This window comes from Syngnathoides biaculeatus, chromosome 6 (assembly GCF_019802595.1).
Source record: "Syngnathoides biaculeatus isolate LvHL_M chromosome 6, ASM1980259v1, whole genome shotgun sequence".
Classification (NCBI taxonomy): domain Eukaryota; kingdom Metazoa; phylum Chordata; class Actinopteri; order Syngnathiformes; family Syngnathidae; genus Syngnathoides; species Syngnathoides biaculeatus.
The window spans coordinates 29,582,768-29,605,603 of NC_084645.1; the positions used below are offsets into that span (position 1 = coordinate 29,582,768).

At 41.7% G+C, this 22,836-nt stretch overlaps 1 protein-coding gene and 1 long non-coding RNA gene across 4 annotated transcripts in view; one reads left to right on the forward strand and one right to left on the reverse strand.

The window, feature by feature from the left end:
- LOC133502203 (transcription factor SOX-6-like) overlaps positions 1-22,836 on the reverse strand; it is a 116,976-nt gene that overhangs the window by 44,283 nt on the left and 49,857 nt on the right. For 2 of the 3 annotated variants that reach the window (XM_061822736.1, XM_061822735.1), the window contains exons 5-7: positions 17,364-17,453; positions 7,676-7,848; positions 4,485-4,553 (exon numbers count right to left, since the gene is read on the reverse strand). In XM_061822736.1, coding sequence (XP_061678720.1) covers positions 4,485-4,553; positions 7,676-7,848; positions 17,364-17,453 — 332 coding nt within the window. Of the gene's footprint in view, positions 1-4,440; positions 4,554-7,675; positions 7,849-17,363; positions 17,643-22,836 lie in introns of those variants that run through there. The other variant, XM_061822738.1, reaches the window with a different exon arrangement.
- On the forward strand, positions 6,449-20,993 carry LOC133502204 (uncharacterized). Its single transcript, XR_009795392.1, has 5 exons — positions 6,449-6,566; positions 11,627-11,725; positions 17,282-17,479; positions 20,487-20,624; positions 20,710-20,993. It is a non-coding gene; the product is annotated as an uncharacterized LOC133502204 (long non-coding RNA).

The window sequence follows — 22,836 nt, forward strand, 5'->3', positions numbered from 1 at the left end:
TATACAAAGGTTTTCTTGATTTTTGGATCAATTTTGGGGGGGTAAGTATGACACTCGGGAACACAATATACATGAAAAATTACAATACCAATTTGGGTGATTAGGCAGTCCACAAAAAAATGACTTTTGTTGTGAAACGGCACACTTGACGGGTCTAGAGACTCAACAATACTGCCTGTATACAAGCAATTAAAAAGTAATTGTTTTCTATAATATCGCTTCGTTTGCCATCAAATTGCACACAAAGGCTGTCTCAAAGGAGCTCAAACAGTAGCGCGCGGTAGTCTCTGCTGAGTTTCGGCCGAGCGGACGTCTGGATTTGATAAGTGGAACCAGGGTAGGTCTGAACAGAGTGTCCAAGTGGCAAAAGTGGCCTTATAAAAATTTTCCTTGCACTTTTCATGCATAAATATAGAGTTCTGAACATGGGGAGGCTAGCACGTTGAAGCAAAAACGCTTTTTTTTTTTTAGCAGCAACTTGTAGGATTTGAATAACAATGGGTATCAGCATTAATTGTTACATAAGAAAGTAAGAATATATCAGTTTAATCAGCAAAACTACAGTCAATTTGGATTATTTTCGGAAAAACGGCAAATATTTGCACATACATTTGGCCGCTCAATTACCGTAGTTTTCCGAAATATAAGCCGCAACTTTTGTCACACGCTTTCAACCCTGCGGCTTATGCAATGATACGGCTAATTTGTGCAATTTTTAAGGTAAGAGTGAGAGGAATATATGTGTCGAGGAAGACACAAGTTTAATGTAACTTTAAAATTAGCATGAACAGACCCTAATCATGGAAAATGCAAGGAGAAATGCATATGACGCAACTTTCAAATCAATCACGCTGGCCGATAAAGAAGGAAACAGAGCTGCTGCAACTCGACATAAATGAATCGATGGTGAGATGCTGGAAACGGTAGCAGGAAGAACTGGAGCGATGTAAAAAGACCAACAAAAAAAAAAAAAAAGCTTTCCGAGGTAATAAAAGCGGGTAGCCTGAACTGTGTTGCTGCCGCATTTCAGTGACTTTTACCGGTATGTTTTTTTTTCACCCAGCCCTGTTAGTGCTGTTATTACCGTACAGAGGTACCTCGGTTTTCGAATGTCTCTGTTTTTGTACAAATCGGTTTTCGAACAAAAATTTCAAGATTTTTTTTTGCTTTGGTTTTCGAACGAAAACCGGTATTCGAACGCACCGACCAGCTGACCCATTACGATTTGTTATTATCCTTAACAATAACGACACAACCAGTTGAACCACACACTCCTCTGCGGACGTGTCCTGATAGTGAGTTTTTTTCTTCCAATTGAGCAATATTAACCTCCCATCATGGCTCCAAAGAAGGCAAGTGGAACTGCTGGTGCTGAAAAAAGGAAAGTGGTGCGTAAAACTGTCGATTTCAAGAAGGATTTGATAGCCGAATACGAATCTGGTGTGCATGTTTCTGAGTTATCGAAGAAGTATGGCATGGCGAAATCGACGATCAGCACCCTAACCCTAACCCTATTCTGAAACATGAGGATGCCCTCGAAGCACGTGATGTTGCGAAAGGAGCAACCGTGTTACCCAAGCAGAGGCCACAGATCTTGGAGGAAGACGAAAAGTTGCTTCTTTCTTTCTGCGCTAAATGGAACGACATGCATAATTTTGTCAAACTCCATCACCCTAAAAACACAGAATGTTGCAGACCACTGCAAAATTCCAGTGACGTTGTCATGAGCCACTTCAGGAACGTGCTCAAATGACGACAGAAACGGTTTACATTTGATTCTTTCTTTGTGAAAAAGGGGCGAGAAATAAAAAACAATTTGTCTGCCCTCCCCTCCAACCATTAATACTTGTTTTATGTTATTCTGCACTTTTGTTAATTAAAAAAAAAGGTTTACAAAGCTGGAGGCCGAGTTGCTACAGATACGGCAATGCACTCCCAGCTTAGCATACTCTATTAGGCTAAAGCAAACATTTTAAGTAATAAATAAATATATTTCTTAAATGATTTAATTACATAAAGTATTTAAACTATAAATGTATTTCTACATGCAGTTCATTATCAGGAAAAGCTAAAAAAAAAAAAAAAACGCTTGAAAATATTTTTTAGGGTTGGAACGCATTATTTCATTTTCCATTCAATGTAATGGGAAAACACGCTTCGGTTTTAGAACGTTTTGGTTTTCAACTGGCCTTCTGGAACGGATTGTGTTCGAGAACCGAGGCACCACTGTATTGCTGCTATGTTACTGCTGCGTCACAGGCACTGTTTGGAAAGAAGAGCTCAGGTATATTATTAAAACTTAAAACTCTTTCTGTGTGCCGTCTTTCTTTGTAAATATCTCATGTTTTAATGTGGGCACACGCGGCTTATAGAAAGGGGCGGCTTATGTATTTTTCCTTTGAAAATGTACTGGGTGAGGCTTATAATCAGGTGCGGCTTATAGTGCCAAAATTATGGTAACCCCAGTGTCAAAATCCATTTATTTTCCAAGCCGGTTATCCTCACAGGAGTTGCAGGAGCGCTGGAGGCTTTCCCAGCAAACTTGATTAGGCAAAGATCAATCATTTTAACGGTAACACGACGTTGTTTGTCAAACTGTGACGTTCTAAATGGCAGATGTAGAATTTTTGTGATGAAATATAGTGCTTTCATTTTTGTGACAACATATAGTGTACTCGGGCAAAATCTGCTTTTTGTTCCAAAATACAATTCTCATTTTGGCAGCAAGGAAAAGCTTTTTTTTTTTTTTTTTTTTAACCAGTGTACATAAAACTAGGTTCCTGAAGGCAACACACGACTTAATTAATGAGCCAGACATCTCCAGTAGATAGATGGAGGGGTAGCTGGAATGAGTGCCCTCGTATAAATGGACACTGTGAGATGTCGCCGGCGGAGAAAGGAGCTCCAGCTGTGAACAAAAGCTGCTCAATTTGCGCCAGGCCTCCGTTCTGTCTGTTTATTTCATCAAAGCAGCGGCCTCGTCGGACAATCGCAACCCGCTGTCATCTCCAGGGCTACCCGCCCCCGCACGGACCCTCCGGCTTTGGATCTCCCGTGCCTGCTCCTTTAGGTGTGATGGAGTTAACGAGCTCTTGTGTTTTTAAACTTCTCTTGGCCACGCCCCCTCGAACCTCAAAAAGGCCGGCATCCGACTTCATTAGGGCAGCCGCGCGGCGGGGGGGCCAACAACTCGGATCCTGTCCATGCTGTGAGGCGCGGCCACCGGAGCAGGTTGGAACGAAATGCTCCGAAAAGGCGAGCGGCGTATTATGATGGAGATTTCAGCTGGAGCGCGTGTTTCACACCAGGCCGCAACCGCTTCAACGTGCCGCAAAGTGTGCGGGGAATGAGGACAATGTGGCACGTGTTGGCGAAACGCCGAGAGCGCCGTCATCGTGGCCCCGGTCCAGGCCCAGGGACCCGCTTGCTGGGGCCTGCCCGTCTGCTTCCACTTACACATCAAACACGATTTATTGTCACAAAATTAACATATTTGGCCCTGCAGTGTGGAATTATACATTTCTATCAGTGTCCCTAAATGTTAATATTATCCATCCAGCAATAAATAAAGTCATGTGTTGCCTCCAGGGACATTTCAAATCACACTTTTACAATTACAGTGGCACTCTATCTATCTATCTATCTATCTATCTATCTATCTATCTATCTATCTATCTATCTATCTATCTATCTATCTATCTATCTATCTATCTATCTATCTATCTATCTATCTATCTATCTATCTATCTATCTATCTATCTATCTATCTATCTATCTATCGGAGCAGAAGGCCAGCTCAAGCCGGTTTTCTCTCACAAATGCCCTTTCAACAAAAATTATTATCTGCTATTATATAAGAGGAATAAAAGGGAAATGAAAGAAAATCAAATCTTTCTCACGCAAAACACATTTGTCCGTTAAGAGGGGCAAAAAATGTATTGAAATAGAGCGCGGAGATTGTCTACCGTTGCCGGATAAAATGTTTGACGTTAGGAAGTGAGGAAAGAGAGCGCAGCAATAAAAAGAAGAGCAAGGGTGAGTGGGAGGACGACTGGGGGGCATCGATCGCTGCCGGGTTTATCAATGCGAGGGTGAGTGACCCACCCATGACGTCGCAATTACAGGGTCACCGCACAACCCGCGCGTGTGCGGTGAAAGAGGCGGACCTCCCAGTACCAAGGATAAAAGACAAGGTCTGGACGAGCCGTGTTATTACCGTCGCCCAACAACGCGGCAACCGATGCAAAGGACAATGGACGCCTTTGAAAGGAGGGCAGAGGGCAAGGCATTAATGAGAGGAGGCGGAGGGGGCAGCCGTCACGTACGCGTGTGTACCTGCAAATATTGCATTTGATATATATATCATACACATACAAAGATTGCATTAACAAGGGCAAACGTCAATGTGAACCAACTTGATCATTTTAACGGCAAAATAACCTTTTCAAAATGAAACGTAACCGCTTCAAAGTGCCACCGCTGACCTGAATCTGCTGCTGGAGAATGTTTATCTTGTGTTGTTGCTGCAAGAGCTGCTGCTGTTGTCTGGCGATCTGGAAAAAAAAACAAAAACGCACAAATGAATGGATACATCATTCGTATAAAGCAGAAGTGGCGCAAAAGGAACTTTTTGAACATATTTCATATTTTTGGTCTTTTGGACGCATCGTCTCCCAGTCTGATGAAAAGCTCATGAGCGGAAAAGACATGCCATGTGACACCCAAGGGAAAGTGGGTGGGACAGGTAAATTGTGCCCCCCCTTCCCATATTGTGGAGCAACTCCTGAAACTTTAAGTGGCAATAAACATAAAATCATATTTAATATACTCCGGAAAACTCATTTACAACATGTAGTAAGACAGCACACTTTCATAAAATCTCAGAGACTGCTTCACAACAGAGTTCAAATAACAGCGACAGCTATGAACATTTATGAACTAAAATTGTTTACACGAAATGATGACTATTTACTGTCATGTCAAAATGTTTTTTTTAAATTGTTGCCAATCTTTGTTAATTCACGAATGACTCAAAACGTGCAGCGAGTGGTTCTCGCGTGAACAAACCAACTAGGAGGAAATACGAATATGTCGAGTTTGTTAGCGACCCCAATATTAGCATGCTAGCCGTGTGGCTAACCTTACAAATACTTAACCCTTGCTTAGCCCCTGAATATGGTGGTAAAAAAAAAAAACAAATATAGGTTTTAATATTACACTTGAAAATGTTAAAAAAAATACATTTAAGGGGACAAAAAAATTACTTTTTTTTTCGAGAAAATAAACTACAATAACAATAGTAAGAGTCACTGATGGTGTAGTGGTACACACGCCTGCCTTTGGTACGGGCAGCGTGGGATCGATTCCCGCTCAGTGATGGTGTCGATAACTGCCCTGCGACTGACTGGCGACCAGTTCCGGGTGTAGTCAATGTAAACTACAATAATAATAATAATAATAGTAAGAGTCACTAATGGTCGACATGCCTGACTTTGTTCAGGGAAGCGTGGGTTCAATTATCCCTCAGTGATGTCAAAATTTCAGTTCAGGGCATAGTCCACCTCTCGCCCAAAGTTAGCCGGAATAGGCTCTCGCATTTCCATAACCCTTGTGAGGATAAGTGACTTGGAAAACGGATGAATGTTTGTTCTGACACCAATCTTCTAACTCAATTTACTTGTTTATCAAATAAATTGAAAGTGACATATGTACCAATAATGTGTTCCAGCCCTCACTAAAGTTTTTTTTTCCCGTTTATCGTGTTTGATAAATAAAAACAAGTACTTTATTATCCATCCAAAACATGGAGTCCTTTCTCTTTCCTCAACAACAACATGCAGAATTTTGCTGTTTCGAGATCTCAAAACCCGGACGTGTCTGGGCCAATCCGGCACGTGTGCGCACCCGATCTTGCGCCTTTTCGCGAGCTAGCCTTAGCGCTCATCCGCCGACACCCCCTCTCGGTTTGTTTTGCTTCAAACATCAGAGCTCCAACGCCGACGGTGAAGCACCTGACGAAGAAAAAAAAAAAAAAAAAAAAAACGAAACCGCTGGCTCCAGGACGGGTGTTTCGGTCTATTCGTTCCCGACGTAATTACAGGCCACCAAACGGGAGGCGGCGACCCATTTGTGCACGTCATATTTCATTAAAGGTGTATTTTGTCTGCGGGGCGTTAGCAGGCTATCATGTCTCGACAGCCGGATGACTGCTGAGTGTAAAAACCTATCTTTTCTTTGCCCGCCATCTTTCCTTCCTTTTGTCAGCCCGGCAGAGCGCTGGAATGTGTTGTGATGGGCGCTCGTCCAAATATGCGGCCTGTCAGGCGCTGACCGGACGCTCGTGCCGTCGGTGTTAACGAGGTGCGGCCTCGCCTCCTTGTTTTTAATGGCCGAGTGTTAATTATACATTAAGTGTGACACCTGCAAACATTTTTCACTTAAGGCTGACGTGATAATGCTTCTTTTCAGATAATTGTTTATTTGCTCAGACAGTAAGGCGGCACCCAAACTGTATTTTTTCCATTTTAAGATTAGGAAGTTTTTGTTTGCTCACCAAGTCGCCTCAGGTAAGACAATGGACCCCAGCTTGAAGCTAAAATAGGTGATACTTTAGAGAGATCATATAATACATATTTTTTTAAGGGTTTTACTCTTCCCAATGGCACTAAGCGTGATTAAATGTATTAACGCTCACTCTGAAAACTCAATTTAACTCGAGTTGCACCCTAGAAAAGGGAGAATATCATATGACATCACAGTGAGGAAAAGAAAAACCCTCTCTCGGTTCTCTAAGGCAAAACGTGCTCGCTTCAAGCGCTTCCTAGTTGGAGTTGATTGAAAACTGAACTGTTTGACCATCAAAATGTTTATTTCGGTTACAAAGTTTGCTCGCTTATTCCATCCATTCATTCATTTTCTTAGCCGCTTATCCTCACAAGGGTCACAAGACTGCTGGAGCCTATCCCAGCTGTCAACGGGCAGGAGCCGGGATACACCCTGAATTGTTTGCCAGCCAATTGCAGGCCACAAAGAGACAGACAACAGTCGCACTCACAATCACACCTAGGGGCAATTTAGAGTCTCCAATTGGTGCATGTTTTTTGGGATGTGGGAGGAAACCGGAGTGCCTGGAGGAAACCGAAGCAGTCACGGGGAGAATATGCACGTGATTGAACCCCGATCCCCAGAAATGTGAGGCCAACGGTTTACAGCTACGGCACCGTGCCGCCTGATTCAATGTGAATTAACAGATGATTTTGGTCGGCGGCACAACATTGGCCTCACAGTTCTGAGGACTCTGGTTCGATCCCGGACCCGCCTGTGTGGAGTTTGCATGTTCTCCCCGTGCCTGGTGGGGTTTCCTCCGGGCACTCCGGTTTCCTCCCACATCCCAAAAACATGCAACATTAATTGGACACTCTAAATTGCCCATAGGTGTGATTGTGAGTGCGACCGTTATCTGTCTCGATGTGCCCTGCGATTGGCTGGCAACCGGATCAGGTACCCCGCCTCCTGCCCGTTGACAGCTGGGATAGGCTCCAGCACTCCTGCGACCCTTGTGAGGATAAGCGGCAAAGAAAATGGATGGATGGATGGCTGATTTTGGTCACGGGACAAATAGAATTCATTCATTGTGATCGTACTTGATGGAAAAAAACAAATATTGCCCAAGTACCTGTTCCTGCTGCTGCCGGGCGAGCTCCATCTGCTGCCGCTGCTTTTCCAGCTGTGAGGAGGCCATTTTCTTCTGCTCGTCGTGGGCGCAGAGAAGCTGCTCTCTCAGGCTGATCAGCTGGCCGATCATGGCCGACAGTTGACGCTCTTTCTTCTCCAGAGACTCGGCCGTCCCTGCGACGCCATGCATATAAAAATAACAACAAGCCTGAGTCATCGGTGGTTATACTTCTTTTTACGCTTACATGGCAGGTCAAATGTCCTAAAATGTAATGTTTGAATCACATTGTTCATTTTTTAAGTCAAGGATTTTTTTGTTTTTGTCTGGTACAGTGGTGCTGAGAGGTACGAGTGACCAGACTTACGAGTTTCGGAGAAACAAGCTCTTATTTATTTGTTTGTTTGTGTATTTATTTATTTATTTGGAAGCAAAATTTTGAAATGCAGTTGGGCAGATAGTAATCTTTAGTTTTTTTAAGAGGCTATAAACACTGATGTCATTCCCAGTTGAGGTTTACGGTCCAACTAAACATGATGCAAAGACAATTATACATTGTGTATTTAAAGCAAACAAATTAATTGGCCTTTAAGTCCAGTAGCTTAAGGGTAACAAAGTATGAGAAGTGCCATAGATGGGCTAGTGAATAATATCTATATAGTGATGTCATAACACTTTTAGCAATGGTTACTTGAAGAAAAACAGTTGCATAATACATGTAGATTACATACATAACAATACTCACAGGCATATTGTTTAACCTCTGCAAAAAGTGTGATTATTACTGTGCTCACCGAGTCACTTATACTAATTGTGACATTTTTTTCTGCTCCTACGTGGTGGATTTATTTATCATCGTTGGTGCATGTCCACTGTGGGAAAGACAATCTAATAAGAAAAATGCAGAAATCCCAATGTATGATTTTTTTTAACGATTTATTTGTGTGATACAGCTGAAAATAAGTATTTGAACACCTGAGAAAACTAATGTTAATATTTGGTACAGTAGCCTTTGTTTGCAATTACAGAGGTCAAATGTTTCCTGTAGTTGTTCACCAGGTTGTTCTAGGCGATAGATAGGAGTTCATATACTTCTTTGCAGCTGTATCACACAAATAAATCGTTCAAAAAATCATACATTGGGATTTCTGGATTTTTCTTTTTACATTCTCTCTCTCACAGTGGACATGCACCTCCGATGAAAACTTCAGACCCCTCCATGATTTCTAAGTGGGAGAACTTGCAATATAGCAGGGTGTTCAAATACTTATTTTCTTCACTGCATTGGTTAACGTACTTTTACATCAACATGACCATTAAAATGTCAGCAAATGTTGAGTTAATGAGGATTTTATGATGGTGAGAGATCAGTTGCTTTGAGGCGGGGGGGAATGAAATCCAAACTAATTGTGTTGGATTCAAGAGGTTATTTAAAGGTGGATAATTTGAAAGAAAAAAAATAATAATTTGAATGCTTGTGCGCCATGGTTGCGATATTATGGAGAATGTCACAAGCGTGCTACTTGCTTCCCACTTAGTTCAAGTAGTACACATTCTTCTCTTCAACCTTGGGTGGGAATTAAAAAAAAAAACACACACACACACACCTAAAATGACTCATTTATCAACAGACAATGAAATTAAGAAGAATTTCTGCCCAACAACAAGACCTCTCTAGCTTGGAGTGCGTTTTGCCTTCAACTCCAAACGCTCCTTCAGCCAATGTCAGGGTAAACTTGCAACCACGCAAACTTCTTCTTTCAAACGCGGTGAAAATCTGGCAGCTGAGCCGTCGTGCCCGCACACGCCGAGCGAGCGTTTGTCACGTTATGTCTGCGCTCCCAGAACAATAAAAGCCACTTGCTTTCACAAGCTTTTGTCAGCGTTATGATTCACATTCTTGGCAGTGCAGAGGTGGAGGTTACGAGAAAGTTGCCGTTGAAAGGGCGGCTTTTATTTTTTGCTTCGGTCACGTGGTTTCTCACGGAAATGCAATATTTTGGGTCATAAACACATGGCTTCACCAGGAAAAGTCAATATTGGCTCATCTGGTTCTAGTTCGATTGTGCCATAAAATGATATTTGTCGCTATCGTTTTAGGTTAGTTTTTAGTTATATGTGAGAGAGTTTTTCAGGGAGCGTGAGAGAGTTTTTTGTTGCAGGCGAGAGATTTGTCGGTTAATCATGAAAGGTTTTTTTTCTGGTGGGTGAGAGTTTTGTGGTTGAGTGTTTTTATTTTTTCTGTGAGATTTTTGGGGTGGTTTTTTTGGTGCATGGAAGATTTGTTGTTGTTGTTGTTCTGTATGAGTTTTTTTGTGTTATTGTGTTGTTTTTTGTGAGTATTCATGAGTGGGGGAGGTTTTGTGGTCCCTGTGAGTTTTTGGGTTTTTTTTTGGTAAGTGTGTGGGTTTTCAGTGTGTCTGAGTTTTTTATGCTCAATTAGAGAGTTTTTGGGTTTGTGTGGTGAAGGTTTTTTGGTGTCTTAGAGAATTTGTGGCAAAGTCAGATAAATTATTTTTGTTGTTGTTGTGTATGAGTTTTGTTGATGTTGTGTATGAGTTTTTTTGCATGATCATGATCATGTTTTTTTTGTGAGTTTTTCATGAGTGAGGGAGGGTTTTTTTTTGTTTTCTGTGAGTTTTTTTTTTTAGTGTATGAGTTTTTCAGTGTATGAGTTTTGCGTGATCAAGGGTGTTGTGTTTTTTTGTGTGAGTTTTTCATGAGTGAGGGAGGTTTTTTGGTCACTGTGAGTTTGTTTTAAAAAAAATTTGGGTAAGTGTGTGAGTTTTTCAGTGTGTCTGAGGTTTTTTTTTATGTTGTATTAGAGAGTTTTTGGGTTTGTGTGGTGAAGGTTTTTTGGTCTCTGAGAGACTTTCCAGCAAAGTAAGAGTATTTTTTTGTTGTTGTGTATGAGTTTTTTGCGTGATCGTGGCGTTTTTTTTTTTTTTTTTTTTTTTTTTTTTTTTTTTGAGTTTTTCATGAATGAAGGAGGTTTTTTGGTCTCTGTGAGGTTTTTTTTTTTGTTTCTTTTTGTTTTTTTGGGTAAGTGTGTGAGTTTTTCAGTGTGTCTGAGGTTTTTTTTATGTTGAATTAGGGAGTTTTTGGGTTTGTGTGGTGAAGGTCTTTGGGCCTCTGAGAGACTTTCCGGCAAAGCAAGAGTAATTTCTGTTGTTATGTATGAGTTTTTTGTGTGATCGTGGGTTTTGGGGTGTTTTCTTGTAAGTTTTTCATGAGTGAGGGAGGTTTTTTGGTCCCTGTAAGGTTTTTTTTTGTTTGTTTGTTTTTGGTACATGTGTGAATTTTTCAGTGTGTCTGACTTTTTTACGCTAGATCAAAGAGTTTTTTGTGGTTTGCGTGATGACGTTTTTTTGGTCTTTGAGAGAATTTCTGCCAAAGTAAGAGCGTTTTTTTTTTTGCCTGTGACATTTTATTTTTTTCCCTGGATGGCACCTCCTAACACTGAGTCGCCATTCGCCACGCCCTCACTCAAACAGTTTACATGTCAAATGCAACCAAAACGTGTTACCGTAAGAGCGGCAATTTTGTCTGAAAAGTTCCAGTTTGTCGCATTTTCATCATGGAATGGTCTGAATAAAATTGCAAATGGAGTTTGTTGGCGAAGTTTGATGGCAGTACCAGTCTGTAAAAAAAAAGTGTGTGTTGATGTTTGGAAGTTGTAATGTGTGTGTGCAGTTGTGCATCTGTGTGTCTACAAGGTCGTGCCCTGGGGCCACGTAGGGAGACTAAAGGGTGGCCCCGACGTTACGTGCATACTAACAGAGTCTCCATTGTAATCCCCTTTTGTGCTGACCCCCCCCCTCCACACACACACACCCGCAGAATAAGACCCTCAGTACACAAACGTGTATGAACACACACTCGCTATGAGAATTAGCCCTTAGCACCCCTGTATCAAAGGCAACGTTCTCCTCTTTTCCTCCCTTTGTTTTCCAGGCTTTCCTTCTTTTTCTGTGGGCGGCGCACACACTGCCAGCGTTCCCCTGTTCTCATCGCCTTTCCGGTCGAGTGCTTACAAATTCGGATGGGAACACTGTGAGTCCATCGACAATACAACTTTTTGAAAAAAAATATGTCTTCCCTTGTAATTTCATCCATCCGTTCATTTTCTGAGGCGCTTATGGTCACAAGGGTTGCAGGAGTGCTGCAGGTTATCGCAGCTGTCATCGGGCAGGAGGCTGGGTACACCCTGAACTGGTCGCCAGCCAATTGCAGGGCACATGGAGAGAGACAACAGTGTTTTTGGGATGTGGGAGGAAACCGGAGTGCCCGGAGAAAACCCATGCATGCACGGGTAGAACATGTAAACTCCACAGAGGAGAGGCTGGGATTTGAACCCCGTTCCTCAGAACTGTGAGGCCAACACTCCGTGCCCCCTTGTAATTTATTCCTGTAAAAGTGTGATTATAAAAAATTTGTTCCTCTCATAAAACTTAATTCTAGTAATTAAACCTTTTGTTTCCTCGTTATATTGGGACTTATTATTATTAGAAGGAAAAATGACTATTTTTTTAATATTATCTTTTTAAAACGATGTTTTTTAAAGGTACGTAATATGATTGTTGTTGTCGTAATACTATGACTTTTTTATTGACAAGACTTTACCTAATAAATAGTTTGTTTTCATAATAGTATGAATATTATCTTTAAAAAAAACTATGACTTTATACTTGTAATATGTTTTCTTTTATAAAAAAAAGATCTTGAAAAAAATAACTTTACGCCTTTAAAAGTACAAAAACTTGCCACCATTTTTAAAAACTTCTCAAATGTAAAATATGCTAGTGGCGTACAAACACGAATATTTGTGTACGCTGCGTTCCAATTTCAGGTGCGTTTGCATGTTTGCCTGAATCTCATTCGTTGAGCAATCAAACGTCCCTACATGTGCCCTGGGATTGTGCTGGCGACAAATTCAGGATTTATCCCACCTCTCAAAGTCAGGTGGCATTGGTTCCGCTAACGAGGGCAAGCAATACAGAAAATGGACGAACGCATATTATATACAGTAGAAGTTTATAATTCTGTGGTCCAAGTGCGAGGAGTACTCTAATCCACTATATGTTCTTCTTTTCCTTCTCCTTGCTGTTCTTGTGCCTTTTCCAGGAATTACTTTCTTCAGGCATTTGATTGGTTTAAATACTAATTGGAAAAGTGCATCAACTAAGACAATAATGGCAAATGTGGGAGCAAAAAATTAATATCCATCCTTCCATCCATATTCTTAGCTTCTTATTCTCACAAGGGTTGCGGGGAGTGCTTTTGCCTACCCCAGCTCTCAACGGGCAGGAGGGGAGGGTACACCCCGAACTGGTTGCCAGCCAATCCCAGGGCACAAAAAAAAAATAAACTAAATAAAACACATTCCCACGCATCGACGCTGTTTGAAGCAGGTTGTAATGGACCAGCATGCGTGGCTAACGTGCTGTTCTAACTGAGCGTAGAAATCGCCCGTCCACAAGACAGCCAGGGACCGTCAGATCGGTCCGCGGGGAAAATAAGTGGGACGGAACAATTTGCTTCTGAGGCACACAGACAGTGTAACACTGAGTGTTTGTCTATTTATGTCTCACTGGGTGAATGAACTGCTATGCAAGGTAACATGTGCACAATTATTGTTTGTCGTGCGGATGGATGATTGACAAGTGTGTAATACAGTCGATGGAAGGATGGATTATTAGATGGATGCAATATGAGCTTGAATGCTGCCTGGTGGGCCATGGATGATATATGTAACGATGCCACCCTACACAGTCCAGTCACACCTAGCTTTGAACATGCGCCACCACCATCCTGACCGGTTGAGAGTTGAGTGCGCAAAAAGTTAAGCTAGGAAAAATAGCTCAGAGTGCCAGTCTACCACTGAGTTTTCTCTTTTGGTATGTACAAACCCTGGTAACAAAGACTTTGGGGCAGTATGCAAAACCAAAAGAGACCACAATGATTTGCAAATCTACTACTACTAATAATAATAACTAATAATACTACAAAGTCAAAGTATTTAACATTCAAACATGTATAATGATTCAATTTGAATTGATGCCTGCAACACGTAACAGACAAAACTGGGAAAGGGGAAAGTTTATAAAACAGTGGTGAGGCTGGCCATGATGTACGGATTAGAGACGGTGGCACTGAACAGACAACAGGAAGCTGAACTGGAGGTGGCAGAAATGAAGATGTTGAGGTTCTCGCTCGGAGTGACCAGGTTGGATAGGATTAGAAATGAGCTCATTAGAGGGACAGCCAAAGATGGATGTTTTGGAGACAAGATTCGAGAGAGCAGACTTCGATGGTTTGGACATGTTCAGAGGCGAGAGAGTGAGTATATTGGTAGAAGGGTGCTGAGGATGGAGCTGCCAAGCAGAAGAGCGAGAGGAAGACCAAAGAAAAGTTTGATGGATGTGGTGAGGGAGGACATGAGGACTGTGGGTGTTAGAGAAGAGGATGCACGAGATAGGCTTAGATGGAAAAAGATGACACGCTGTAGTGACCCCTAACGGGACAAACCGAAAGGAAAACAAGAAGAAGAAGGCTAAGACAAAAGACATCTGGGAGGAACATTCTAACCTGGAACATTCCGAACATGGTAATTGGAAAAAGGTGAGTATCACGATTGGATGGAAAAGGAGCATCCCCGAAGAGCTCAGTTGTTGATAAGGAAGGATGGGACAAGGTCAACTATTTTGTGAACTGTGTGAGCAAATAGTCCAGCAATTTAAGAGGAATGATTGCAAAGAATTTAGGGATTGCATCCCGTATGGTCCATAATATCACCAGAAGATTCAGAGAATATGGAAAACTCTCTGCAAGTAAGCAGCAAGACTGAAAACCAACAGTGAACGTCCGTGAACCTCCGAGCCTTTGGTGGTACTGCATTCCAAACCAATTCATCGGGTGAAGGATGTTGCCAAATGGAGTCAGGACCACTTGAGAAAAACAAATGTCATGTTCAAAGGCAAATTAAAACTCTGTCATGCAAAGTCAAAGCCGTATATCAACAACACAAAGAAAAACCTCAGAGCGGGCTTCTCTGGGCCAAAGCTCATCTCAGATGGACTGACGCCAAGAAGATGAGTGTGCTTTGGTCTGATGATGACAAATTTCAAATTGTTTTGGAAAATCATGGGCATCGTGTCCTCCGAGCCAAAGAGGAAAAGAACCTTCCGGATTGTTATCAGCGCAAAGTTTAGAATCCAGCCCATGTGATGGTATAGTGTGTGTTTGTGCCCAGGGTACATCTGTGCAGGCAAAATTACTGCTGAAAGGTATATACAGGTCTGGTACCAGCATATGCTGCCATCCAAGCAAGGTCATTTTCAAGGCTTCAGAAAGACAATGCCAAGCCACATTCTGCACTTGTTTCAAGAGCATGACTTCTTTGTAAGAGAGTAAAGGGTTCACCTTCCAGCCCAGACCTGTGTCATATTAAAAATGTGTTTGGCGCATTATGAAAACCAATATACGACAACGGAGACTCAATTTTCACTTTGTGTGTGTTTGCGTGTGTGTGTGTGAGAGAGAGAGAATCAAGCACGTTAAGACATGAAGCATTGTGTTTGAAATGAATTTCCACTGATGTAATACCTGAAGGTAACACAAAGTCAATATTGACTCTGCTTCTAATGACTATAAAAACCATTGATGATATGCTGTAATAAGTGTCACGTTCGCTTTAAAATGATCAATAGTTAAGTATTGCATTTGTATTGCAAATGTTTGACATTGGGGCTTTGTTCATCGTCATGTTCAAATAGACACAGACACTCCCTCTACGCATGTACATCCGCAGTTTTCAAGATTGTGTCATTCTAATGAGGCAGTATAATAATTATGACTGGAAGACGCTGGGCCCCAACCAGAACAAAGTTAGTCCAAAATGTCTCGTTTTTACTTTTACTTCTGTATAATAAAATAGATACAAATATACTACACTCTGGATATCATGGGTTTTGAAAAATGTAAGGTTGTAATGATTTTTAAAAAATAAAATTTAATTTAAAAAATGTCAACCTTGTTGTTTTCTCATTACATTTTCCTTACAATACAATTTTTCCTCAAATTAATCCAAATTTATAATTGCAATATTGTGACGTTAACTTTTAATTCGTGGTGAGATTTCTCTCTCTCTCTCTCTCTCTCTCTCTCTCTCTCTCTCAAATGACTTTGTTTCATAATAGTGTATTGCATACATAATTTATGTTGGAAAACCTGTCATTATTGCTGTGAAATTTTTTTTAAAGACAAATGGTGAAAGTTTACAGCTTCTAAATAAGAAATATGAATCTTTATTTTCGTAATATTAAGTCTTTATTCTAAAAAATTGAGTTTTAACTGAAAAAATGACTTTCTGCTCATAATATTAAAACTTCCAGTATCCTAAAATTTATTTTTTGCTGCCAAGAATATACCTACATACCACTTATATTATGATTAATTTTTTTCTCAAGCTTTATCCCAGAAAGATAACAACTTTTTTTCTAACACAGCATGACTTTCCCCCCGCTAAAAAATAATAAATAAAATTATGTGAAACTAAGGGGTTTTGAGCTGAATAAAGTAATTTTACAACCACCCTGCAGGGTCATGACCTTATATGGGCATCCGAGGATACTAAATAAAACTTATAAAAAAAAATGTGTGAGTGTTTATTAATGCTAGTTCGTCTTAGCCAGCCAGCACAATATAGAAAACATATTGCGCATGAAGAATGAGATAAAGCCTTTGAGAATACCAATAACGTAAAAACACAAACAAAATAGCTGATAGAAGTTTGAAGAGTGTTTGGGGCCTGCATTTAGTAAGTCCTCCTTCTGTGGGGACTTAATCAATCATCTCAAATCCATCACGATCACATCGTAATTACTGCATACGAAAACGCAGTATTAATGTCAATGCTGATTAATCTGTGAACAGATCTACTATGTGTAGTCTAAGTTGCTCGGAACAGGTTATGCTCTGACAAACCAATCAAACAACGAGGAAAATGCTGAATTTAATTGCTGATATAGTTTAAATATAGGAATGGGTCAGCAGTTATAATTTTGAAGGCTCTGGTCAGATTGAATTGACATGGGAACACCGAGAGGCTAAAGTATGACGAAAAAAAAACTAAAAAAAAACCAATTGAAATTATACATATTGCAAGCAGTGCAGTTAAACACTAACAAAACTATTAAGAGTCACTTTAAACAACTTTATGGAACTAATTATACGAATTTAGGTAACATTTGTCCTCCTGATAGTGAGAGTTCCCACTTTTGAGTTTAAATACATTTCCTAAATGGAGTCTCGCATTCAAATGTGTCGGCTCGCTCTTGTTCCAAAAAACCAAAGGTGACGGTGCACTTTTCCGTCATTTGTCTTTGTGAGAAAAAAAAAAAGTGTTTACGGATGCTGCCGCCTCTTCATCAGCGCCACATTTACATTGTGTACACTTTAAAGTCAACTCTTAATGCATCCGGGAGCGCAAGCGCGCTCAAAGTATGCACATAAAGGAAGAGAATTACAGCGTGTTTGCACTTTAATTACCAGTTTGATTTACATGCGCTTTTGGTTTACATACCACCCGCCTTGTTTTTCCAATAACAGACATTATTTTAGGGATATTTCGAGGATGCCGAGACTTAACTAACTGGACGGCAACAAAGATTGAACGGCGGACTCCACTGACCTTTGACGTCGCCCAGCAGCTCGGTGGCGTTGAGGCGGTCCACGCGCTCCTTCCAGTCCTTGGAGAGAAGACTCTCCATGCACAGCGGCTCTGAAAAGACAGAACACGCCGGCGCGGTGAGCTCTGATGTTCAAGGAAACCAGTTGGGGCAGTAATATCATGAATACGCAGCACTTTTGTGAAGATGACGGCACGGAAATGGACTTCACGAAAATAAAATACACACGATGCGTACATGAGAAGGTAAAACGATTAGAAAATAAATCATTCAAATATTAGCCCATCTCAGGAATGAAGAAATATTGTATACGAAGAAAACAAAAATATTTCTATAGGATTTTTTTTTTAAATATTTCATGGAAATAAAGTGTTTTGATTTCTTGAGGAAAAATTTATATATTATTTTTTTATTTATTGACTTTAAATAGGGCGGCACGGTGGGTGAGCTGGTAAAGCGTTGGCCTCACAGTTCTGAGGTCCTGGGTTCAATCCCATACCCCCCTGTGTAGAGTTTGCATGTTCTCCCCGTGCCTGCGTGGCTTTTCTCTGGGCACTCCACTTTCCTCCGACACTCTAAATTGCCCCTAGGTGTGATTGTGAGTGCGACTGTTATCTGTCTCCATGTGAGCTGCAAGCGGCTGACAACCAGTTCAGGGTATACCCCACCTCCTGCCCGTTGACAGCTGGGATAGGCTCCAGCACTCCCCGCGACACTTATGAGGATAAACGGCTAAGAAAATTGATGAATGGATATTAACCCAGGGGGAAAAAATCATACCGTGTACTGTACTATGAAAACAAAAATATTTTGATGGGAATTACTTTTTTTTAAAAGTGTCTTGATTTCATGGGGAAAAACGTATATATATATATATATTTTATTTATTGACTTTAAATAGAAGAATAAAAAAACACTAGACTATTGTGCTGTATTGTAGTAATAATGCTGGTAATTTATATCATGACTGAGGTCATAAATTTCATGGCGCGTAAGCAGTTGAACAAATGATTCATTTTATTCTGCGTTTTATTTTTCTGGGGTTTAGAATTTCATCCATTGTTGAGTTATAATTCTATTTGATAGCTGAAGGTTTACAAAGAAGGGTTGTGCTTTTACTTCCGACATCTCAAAACTGATATCTTCACTTTCTACTCCAGTTTTGTTCATTTATAAAATGTAAAAAAAAAGGTCCTGCTTGACTGAAATCGTGAGTAATGATGGCCTTGATTGAAAGAGATTTTGGGCACTTATAAACCTTTTCATAATGTTTGTAAACAATGGGCAGCCGAAATTGAGTGACTGACGTGTACTGAAAACCATGACAAAAACTTGCATTTGGGGTTGCACCAGTAGATTGTCCCCAAAAGGTTTTGGGATTTTCAATTTCATTTTGTTATTATTATTTGTGTTATTAATTCAGGGGAATATATAAGAGCAGAAGAGGAATCAAGTGAATGTTGTATGTAGCTGAGAGAAGATTTTAAAGTAACAGACTGCAATCCAAACCGCCATCATCGTGTTAGTGAGGCAATTTCCACTTTTCACAGGTATAAAATGTTTTATCAATTCCGATTCAACTCTTTTAATCTCCCCCCCCCCCCCCCCCCCCAAGTATCAAGTGGGACATGTTTTGCTACCTCTGACCAGGCATCCACGTGTAGACACAGCACATTGTGGTCACGTGAGTAGCAAACGAGCCATTTTGCCAAAATTGGGAGCAGAACGGCGATGTACGGAATCAAATAATTTCAGTCAGATTTATCGCACTAACGGCCTTGAGTTGCATTCCCGAGGAGGTTGATGAAGATGACAGGACGCGTGACAAATTGCGGCAAACAATTTATAGATGCACTTAAGCGGGGAAAATGCAACTTGTGTGTACAATTTATTGTACCTCCCATGGCGGTAAACAGCGCATACGAGGAGGAGGAGGCTGTCTTTCTTACCCTACATGGATCGTTATCTGTCGGGATCAAGTGCTGTTTAGAAAGGCGGCCTGTATAAAAATTCCCCGGCGTCTCTTCATCAAGTGGAGGAAGCGAGAGGTGGGTGATAAGTGTTGAGGGGAGGGGGGGGGGGGCAAAGGTAAGCGATGGCGAAACAGTTTCCTTGACAGAAAAAGCCTAAAACCTCATTTTGTACTATTTTTATGCAAAATGAGGCCAGCAAAAGTTTTCACACAGAGCACAGTGAAACAGAATTGTGCCGAGAGAATGTGCATTTTCAGACACCAACACGGCACCTTTACTGAGTCCCTAGCGTGAACATAATAATCAAACATAAAGATAAAATGGGTTGAACGTGCCCACAAACACTAATTTGGGGTTTTAAAATTATTGGGATAAGCAAACGGGCACCATTGCGAGAAAATGCAGTTCAAGACGTCCTCTAGTTTACAAGATTATTATTACAAACTAAATTTGGATTTTGGGTCTGCGTGTTATTCTGTACCCACTTCATGGCCACAAATTTGTATTCCATGTGCCCGTTTTACCAAATTTGCCCCTACAAATTAGTCTTCAATGGCCACAATTTTTTTATTTTGTTGCCACAAACATCCAGCCATCCATTTTCGCTTATCCTCACAAGGGTCACGGGGAGTGCCATGCAGGCATGGGGAGAACAAGCAGACTGTTGGGTCCAGGATTTAACCTGATTTAACCAGGATTTAACCCAGGACCTCAGAACTGTGAGGCCAACGCTTTCCAGCTGATCCACCATGCCGCCGTTGCAAAATAGTAGGAAAAACACCAGCTTTTCTCAATCTTAGTCATCTTGATCTTTTTTTAAACTCATAAATTTTAACATCTGAGGCATTCACACAGAAACCAGCAAAATCAGAACAGTTCTGAAACTGTGTGCGCTTTTACACAGCAACAAAGCATTTTCCCCAGGTTTTGGATCTCGGCTTGATTATTCAGAACAGTTAGAAAGAAGGCGGCTAAATTCACAGCCAAGAGCCAGGTTGATACACAGATTCCGAAAAATTAATTTTAACTATGAATTGCACCTCAAGGTGTGATTACAAATTTGTGTTTGTGTTATATTAATTTCAAAACGTGTTATTTTAGCCTGAGCCAGTCTACGTCCCATCCTAATCACTGGCTTCCTTTGTTTTCCAGCGTATCTTCACCTCCTGGCACAGGAAACTTCTTTGGCCCACCCGAATGCGGAACCTGAAACTGGAACTTGGAATGAACCTATTTTGAAACACTCCGGTGAACTTTCGGGAGCAGAGATGCCACTCCGGAGAATGCGAGGTGCGGGGTTGCTTCGGCAACTAAGCAGAAGAAGAGGAAAGGAAGTAAAGCCTTCAAAATTTCCGCTTTCTCTTTACTTGGGCAGCTTCTCAGAGCAAGAGGTGGCGCCGTCCGTGGACCTCATGTTGGAGGAGGAGGACGGCATCTTGGATGGCAAGCCCGTCCGCGTCATCCGGCCTCCGCCTCGAAGCAAATAATTGACAGCGCTGTCTGCTGTGCTGACACAAAATATGCACCCTACCATCTCCACGGAGTTGCCTGGGATGTGTTCAGTGTAGCACAGGAGTGACCGGATTTCGGTCTGCACTATTGGACAAACTGCGTATTTTTTCATTGTTCAATGCAGCACAATCTCTACCCACCGCTTTGGTTCTGCACTCTCACTCTTCCAAAATTGTTTTTATATTGTTTTATTGAGTTTTTGTCTATTTTACTTGAATAATGCACATTTGTATACCCTGTAGAGATCCAACAATCCATCCATTTTCTTAGCCGCTTATCCTCATGAGGGTTTCAGGAGTGATGGAGCCTATCCCAACTTTCAACGGGTAGGAGGCAGGGTACACCCTGAACTGGTTGCCAGCCAATCGCAGGCCACATTGAGACAAACAGCCACACTCACAATCACACCTAGGGGCAATTTGGAGTGTCCAATTACTGTATTTTCCACAATATGAGGCGCACCTAAAAGCCTTTAATTTTCTCAAAAGCCGACATTGCGCCTTATAATCCGGTGCGCCTTATATAAGGATCAATAGTGGGCCTTTAGTGCTGCTCCATCTAATGGATGCATAATGTAACCCCACCCTCTCCTGTAGCGTCTATTCTATGCGTCTTACAATGCCCCCTCCGCCGGCCTGTGTCACAGCGGAAAGCTACATTAACTCATATCTGATAAATTAAACTATGATCATTTGAAGTCAACCTGCATATTTGACCATAGGTGGCAGAACCAGGGAGGGCAAAACCACTATTGAAATGTAAGAAGAAGACCTAAGGTGTGCGATGCTCCCTTGAATGAAACCAGGGCATTATTCTCCATGGCAACCGACCCCTGTGGAGCTCCAGAGGTGTCAACATTTCACACCATCAACGTTAACGGCTTCTTGTGATTGCAAGAGGCCGTTGACACCTCTGCCAGGAGCCTTCAAGGTGGGACATATACAGGCAATCTCGGGGTCCGGCATTACAGTAGAGATACGCCTAATCCGGCCCTCATACAGTGAATTATTATTTAGCATTATTAATTGCAATTTCCAAGCTGTAACAGAAGACCTGTCAGTTTCCCACCTTTACCTTTCACACAGAACCCAGCTTTGCTTTCAGCACAACAAAGCTGGAGACGTGTCAGGTCTTAAACTTCACACCCCTGTTCCCGTATTGCGGGCGTACGCTTATACGCAGGCGGCGCGATCTGTTTCATACAGAGATGCCGCTGCAGCTCAGTCGTAATGGAAGACCGGCTTACCCTGCCACACACGAGCCGCTGAACGCTGAGAGAAGAAGAAGAGAGGAAGTGAGTGACAAACAGGAAGGAAAGGGAGGAGGAGGAGGAGTGGAGCGAAGGAGCAGCTGTCCTCACAGCTGTCCTCCAGGATTGATGTCTGAGTGAAATAAAAACTCAATAGATGTCCAAACAAACTGATCATAGAATACCACGACACTGTTCGGACCTTGAATCGTACACCTGCATACAGCGAGGAAAAGAAGTATTTGCACACCCGCGAATTTTGCAAGTCCTCCCTCTTTGAAATCACGGAGGCGTCTGAAACTTTCACGCACGACCACAAACAGCATTGTAAAACCGTTATAGTGCAACGCGGTGAGTCGGGCCGTGTGTTAGCGCGGTGTCTGGTTCACGCGCGCACTATTTTCATCTGTCAGGCGACACCCACCATCGCCGGTCACACATGCGTGCGCACAAACACATTAACACACATGCAAACACGGGTGGGGGGGGGTGCGAAAGATCTTAGCCCCCCGTAACCCTCTTTTCATATGTCAGCACTTTCTCACACACACACACACACACCATATATAGATATATAATTTTTTTTTAAATGTAGTCTTTCAAACACAGACGACCGTGCACAGCAGATGCAAAATGACGATCCGATTTGTATCGCTACGACGACGAGAAGATGGGATATTATCTGATATTGTCAGAGTGCAAAACTGCTTCTTTGTGGAAGGCACGCTCCTGAAAACCTCA